Raw genomic sequence first — 6891 nt, forward strand, 5'->3', positions numbered from 1 at the left:
ACGCCGTTTTCGGAGGAAGCATGGTGGGTATTTTCGTGTTTCTATAACCCACCGAACTCTGACATGGATTACAGGATCTTTTTCGTGCGCACTTGGTCTTGTGCTTGCGTGTACACACGGGGGTGTTCGGACACCGAGGAGAGTCTGCACACAAAGTTGACTCTGAGAAATAAATCTCTCGCCGAACGTGGGGGGGGGGGCCGGGACGAACTCACGCTGACAGAGGCCAACTGGATACAAATCCAGCGCGCTACCGACTGAGCTACACCACCACCCACTGAACTTAAAGGCATATGTACGCGCTCCCGTGTTTACAAAGTGTAGTTTGCCCATAATCGATGTCAAACGCACCATAAGACCATATAATGACGATATGTCACCATGCGCGGACCATAATACATGCATTACAGCTTGTTCTAGCCTCTGAAAAAGTGAGGATGTCAACAAAGCCGCGGTGTTAGCTCCCTTGCATCAACGTTACATGTGTTGCCAAATCTATAAATAGGACGATCCAGATCAAAATGAAAATTAACATATCTCAACATTGAAGGGGTCCTAGACCACAATATTTTGCAGGGAACTTAATTTAGCATGTCTCCAGCTGTTGGTAAAGCAATTAGCGTGTATAGTCATCGAGTACATATGCCTTTAAACAAGAGCTGACAAACAAGGAAACGGTGCCAATAGGCTGCACGTGTATTTTTGGGGATCCCTTTCATTTGTAACGATACAGCCATGATGTCTGCATGGAAAACACATTTGTAACGATACAGCCATGATGTCTGCATGGAAAACACATTTGTAACGATACAGCCATGATGTCTGCATGGAAAACACATTTGACACATTTTAGTATTATATAAAGTCTTGTATCGCGCGCGTATCTCCAGACTCGGACTCAAGGCGCATGGATCTATTTATGCCGTGTGAGATGGAATTTTTTACACAATACATCACGCATTCACATCAACCAGCAGATCGCAGCCATTTCGGCGCATATCCTACTTTTCACGGCCTATTTTTCCAAGTCACACGGGTATTTTGGTGGAAATTTTTTTTATCTATGCTTATACAATTTTGCCAGGAAAGACCCTTTTGTCAATCGTGGTATCTTTAACGTGCACACCCCAATGTAGTGTACACGAAGGGACGTCGGTTTTTCGTCTCATCCGAAAGACTAGCACTTGAACCCAAGTGTAAATTATTTGAGAAAAAAACGTATCGGCCGTGTCGGTTAGATAATTTAAAGGAAAAAGATCAAGTTCTGTTGACTATTCAAGTTTTTACATGGGGTCAGAACTTCCCGCAACTAAGACACGTACTAAAATTCAACAGCCTGGCTGCTTCCCGTGAAGTAAGGGACTCTTTTTAACCAAAAATATCAAAGATTGACATTTGTTTGTTTGTTTGCTTAACGCCCAGCCGACCACGAAGGGCCATATCAGGGCGGTGCTGCTTTGACATATAACGTGCGCCACACACAAGACAGAAGTCGCAGCACAGGCTTCATGTCTCACCCAGTCACATTATTCTGACACCGGACCAACCAGTCCTAGCACTAACCCCATAATGCCAGACGCCAGGCGGAGCAGCCACTAGATTGCCAATTTTAAAGTCTTAGGTATGACCCGGCCGCCCACGACCCCCCGATCACGGGGGCGGACGCCTTACCACTAGGCCAACCGAAAGATTGACATGGGTGTCATTACCGCAATTAGTTTAGAAGAGAACAAAATCCACTGTGCAAGGAAAAGAGCAAGGCCGATGAGTTTTGGTATGTGTCCAGGTGGAAGCACGCTCTATGGGCTGGGTGGCAGAGTGGTAACGCACTTGCGCTCGGAAGCGAGAGGTTGCGAGTTCGACCCTGGGTCAGGGCGTTAGCAATTTTCTCCCCCCTTTCCTAACCTAGGTGGTGGGTTCAAGTGCTAGTCTTTCGGATGAGACGAAAAACCGAGGTCCCTTCGTGTACACTACATTGTGGGTGTGCACGTTAAAGATCCCACGATTGACAAAAGGGTCTTTCCTGGCAAAATTGTATAGGCATAGATAAAAATGTCCACCAAAATACCCGTGTGACTTGGAATAATAGGCCGTGAAAAGTAGGATATGCGCCGAAATGGCTGCGATCTGCTGGCCGATGTGAATGCGTGATGTAGCCTATTGTGTAAAAAAAATCCATCTCACACGGCATAAATAAATCCCTTCGCCTTGAATATGTGCGCGATATAAATTGCATAAAATAAAATAAAATAAAATAAATAAATCCCTGCGCTTAGAACTGTACCCACGGAATACGCGCGATATAAGCCTCATATTGATTGATTGGTTGATTCCAGCCAGGAACTAGGACAGAGCTACCGGGATTCACTACAGAGTCCACACAGCCAGGAACTAGGACAGAGCTACCGGGATTCACTACAGAGTCCACACAGGAAGGAGGATAATTACATAATAATTACAGGTAACGTCAGCTTACCCAAAAGAGGTCGTTCTTCTACCGCTCTCGTCTCGGAACCTGAAGAAATGAACATATGCCAACCTCAGATCAGTGTATGTCCTAAATAACACAACCAGACTTCTTCGTCACAGTTTTCTAAAACGATGTAAAGTGACATCCAAAATCTACTAACGGTCCACAATTCAGAATAAAAACAAACAAGAATGGTAGGTTATTGGAACGTTTAATTATTGACAAAACAAAACGCTAAATGTATCAGTACGTCACCCTGTGGTCCACTGTGTCGAGGTACTGTAATTGTACCGTTTTGTTTGAATGTGAATTGAAGATTTTCCCGTTTAGGAATAACAGACAGACAGACAGACAGACAGACAGACAGACAGACAGGCAGACAGACAGACAGACAGACAGACTAACTAACTGGCTGACTGACTCACTGACTGATCGACATACAGGTCAAAAAAATTATTAATAAACCTAAGAGTAAAGAAATGGAATGAACGCCACTACGAAAGTTTTTGTTGGAACAATCACAATCTTCAGATAACGAACAATCTTTAACAGGCTCTTTCGCAAAAAGCGGTATTTGAACAAGTCTCTACATCATGGTTTGAAATAACAATTTGTGTTCACTGTCTTCCACCCTCCCATTCTTACTTATTCGTCTTACTAATTCGTGTTTTAAAATACCTTACCTTTTGTGTAAACAGTCATATACACCCCAAACATCTGTCAAGGATTTGACAAGGGAAAACAGCAGCCAGCCACTTGAACACATACTCAAAATCAACAGCCAGGCTACTTTTTGTAATCAGTACGTTTATTATGAGTGAATTTCTTCACCTGACACCGCCGTCAATTTGTCAAATTAATTCCGGAAGCAGTTGTTGTTTTGTTTGTTTGTTTGCTTAACGCCCAGCCGACCACGAAGGGCCATATCAGGGCGGTGCTGCTTTGACATATAACGTGCGCCACACACAAGACAGAAGTCGCAGCACAGGCTTCATGTCTCACCCAGTCACATTATTCTGACACCGGACCAACCAGTCCTAGCACTAACCCCCATAATGCCAGACGCCAGGCGGAGCAGCCCCTAGATTGCCAATTTTAAAGTCTTAGGTATGACCCGGCCGGGGTTCGAACCCAGCGACCTCCCGATCACGGGGCGGACGCCTTACCACTAGGCCAACCGTGCCGGTCCGGAAGCAGCCATGCCGTTGATTTTTGGTAGGTGTCCAAGTGGACGGATGTTCTTAATCCATGTAAACGCCTGGTCATGTTGTGTGGTTGAGGACACGACTTTCATTTTTACAAGGACGGAGGTTGTAAACAGAACGAGACACATTTCTCATACCTTCCATGACGCCATTATCATGTTCCGCTGCATCCCGGCGCCTCCGTTGTGGCTGATTCTGGCGCTTTAGCACTGAAAACATGGCGTTCACATCTGACAATACAATATGTTTATACCCTAATGCATAATAAAAAATTAAAAAAACACCCCAGAAAATACAACAAAATCAAGGAAGTTCAGTTATCAAAAAATTGTATGGTATAAATAAATATAAAATAAGTAAGGAATTTCTTTTTTACAAGTAATAATAGGAATAATCTTGCATGTAAAAAAATTGTATGCTTGCAAATAAGTGCCTTACATTTGTGAATACAAAAAGTTCTGTTGGTTGAGCATACATTACGACTGTCAGAAAAGACACGAACAAAACCAACAATTGTCCACAAGCAATAAACAAACGAGCGACAGAAAGAAAAATCAAACTTAAAAACTATTTTCTTTTGGAAGTTAACAAACTTAACAGTAATAATGAAGTAACGAACCAAAACCAAATGAAGCAGTGTTGGTTTCAGCAATGTTTTTTTGAAGGGATTAAACAACTAATAAAAGGAATGATATATATTTTCAAAGAGAAAAGGGTTCAAATTATGAAAACGCATGAGTTAAAATGAAAAAAACATTAACAATAAAAGTAAATTTTACCTGCTCCATCGGCGACTAGCAAGGTCAAGGCAGCCAGGGCGATGGACAAGGTCAAGGCAGCCAGGGCGATGGGCAAGGCAACACGCATTATGAACAGTAATTCTCACTCCAATTTCTCACTCTCACTATTCACGACTTTCCGACCTTGACATTGTAGCTAGGGTCATGTGGGCGTTGGCATCATTGTCCAATCAGAAATAGTCAATGATCATCTCCTCAGTGTGTTCCGGTCCGGAACGCAAAACAGTTTGTGCGGAAAAAGAGAACGTGGTTTGACAACTAAAGGGCATTTTGACCGGCTCGCACTACAGCATCGTTCAAATGTGGGAGAATGACACATCTGACAAATAGCCAGTGGTTACCAACATGAGAAACTGGGGATAGGAATCGTAATCCGTATGTAAGTTTGAAGCGGCCCTGACGCTGTTTGTACGTCAATCGGAAGAGAAGCTATCGTACTAGGCCCTAGGTGACATTTCGTCAAGTTCCACTCCCAGTTTGCCGACTCTATGGCCCTCCCCCCGCCAAACTGCTGCACCCGGTGGCAGGGAAAGCAGTTCGACTTAAGGTGACTGCAGGGCAAGTTCAATTTTGCAAGCTAAAAATAAATGTTCTACTACCTTGTCAGTCTAGATCTGGAACTCATGAAACAGCACTATTCAAATCCCCATAAAGTGAGCTGGTGTTTTTCTAGATCTAAGCATCGACCGAATTCAATAGAAATGTTCCTTGCATGGCATAATTATTTACCTAAATCTGTTATTAAGTTTGTTGAAAATCAAAGTATTCGTTTTTTGTTTGTTCGCGTGTCTGGTTTTTAGTCAATTAGCTTACACGATGTGTGGCTTTTTATTTTGTAAGGGTGGTTTAGCATGTATAAAATGAGACCTAGACCACATACGCCATGAAAGTAGAGTTCCCCGTTCAATACCAAGATTGCCAGTATTGATATTCAGACAACTTTTGGATAAATGTGTGGGGCTGTGGTGTTGCAGTGGTAGATTGTTTGCACGGGTATGTAGGTAGGTACGTGTACATCCGTGTGCTTTTGTGCAGGCATTTGTGAAGCAGGAACATGCAACATTTTTGAGAAACATCAGGGTTGTGTGTGTGTGTGTGTGTGTGTGTGATAAAACCAACTAAGCTTACATCCAGCACAAAAAGCTTCAGCTCTACTTCACCAGTCAAAGACAAACGCATTGTTTTATTCAGCTTTTGACACATATATTCACTCGATCAGAATCGAACCCTCTTCGTGAATATTTTATTTCAGAAAAAAATAACATATTGATTCTACACAACAAATGGTATTGCTATATATGCTATGAGTATGAACGATGAAGACTAGCAACCGAGACAGATGAGGCATCAAGTTTCTTAGCCTTTTAGCCTCTTATGTTGCATACATGTCATTTGTTTTTAATTTTTATCTCCTGATAATTGACCAGAAAGGTACGTACAAACATCGATTCTGCAACTACCTCGTAAACTTTTCGATCGCTAATACACCAGAACTTGATACAGTATGCAACACTCACAGGCTTGATTACCTGTTGCATTGAAACGACAGAAGGAATTAAAAGACTATGTAACTGAGAGGAACCGATGTATTCAAGTTCAGAACGAAGCAGTTTCTGCCTCGGAGCCTGTATCTCATGCTATGGAGCCACTAGAAGAGAAATGTCTGGCGTAGTTTGACCCAACAGACAGAGAATCAAGGGGGGTAATCTATCGACAGCAGTTGTATTGCTGGTTTGTATAAGAAAAATTCGCAATTCAATATTTCACGCAAATTTTACTGATCCGCAAACAATTTTGCATGAACAAGTGTTATGTTAGGGAGAGAGTACGAGTGCGTAGTTAGACATATTTTGAGTGGAGTAGCAAAAATGCTTTAGCGATGTACTAATTATGTTATTGAACTGCTTAGCGGAGATTTCCAGATCAATCATACGGCGGTGAAAGACTGGTCTCTAGTACGGTCTATGCTTACAAAATATAAAATAAACAAACAAACCAACACAAAAAAGGTTTGTGTTGCACGTAGGATTTAAGTATTTAATTGAATAGAAAAGGCAACATCGGAATAAAAACAAATCTCGTGGTTCTCTTGTCAAGGAGTATGCACAGAATAAGAAAGAAGATTGTGGAGTAGGCTGCTTTCTATTCTACTGCTCTAAATTAGCAAGAGGCAAGCTTTACAATGCTATTCACACTAGGATGTAAAGCATTCAGTGCTAAAGCTCTCAAATCACAATAGTTACAAGTCAAAACACACTTCTTGGGGCTACAAGAAATGTTAATATTTGTAAGCACACAATTGGACACATTTTTGTAAATATTTTTTATTGCCTCCCTTGAATAAAACTTATTAAAAAAAAATATTCTGAGAAAAAAAGTTATACTTAAAAGCAAAGCTATCAAGAAATAGGTAGAC

General features: G+C 41.8%; 1 protein-coding gene across 1 annotated transcript in view; it reads right to left on the reverse strand.

The window, feature by feature from the left end:
* The window catches only part of LOC138974796 (neuroblast differentiation-associated protein AHNAK-like), a 24296-nt gene that overhangs the window by 2816 nt on the left and 14589 nt on the right, over positions 1-6891 (reverse strand). The window contains exons 9-10 of the mRNA XM_070347525.1: positions 3813-3884; positions 2477-2515 (exon numbers count right to left, since the gene is read on the reverse strand). Of these exons, the coding sequence (XP_070203626.1) occupies positions 2477-2515; positions 3813-3884 (111 nt within the window). The remainder of the gene's footprint in view (positions 1-2476; positions 2516-3812; positions 3885-6891) is intronic.

This window comes from Littorina saxatilis, linkage group LG8 (genome assembly GCF_037325665.1).
Source record: "Littorina saxatilis isolate snail1 linkage group LG8, US_GU_Lsax_2.0, whole genome shotgun sequence".
In the NCBI taxonomy this organism is placed as follows: Eukaryota; Metazoa; Mollusca; class Gastropoda; order Littorinimorpha; family Littorinidae; genus Littorina; species Littorina saxatilis.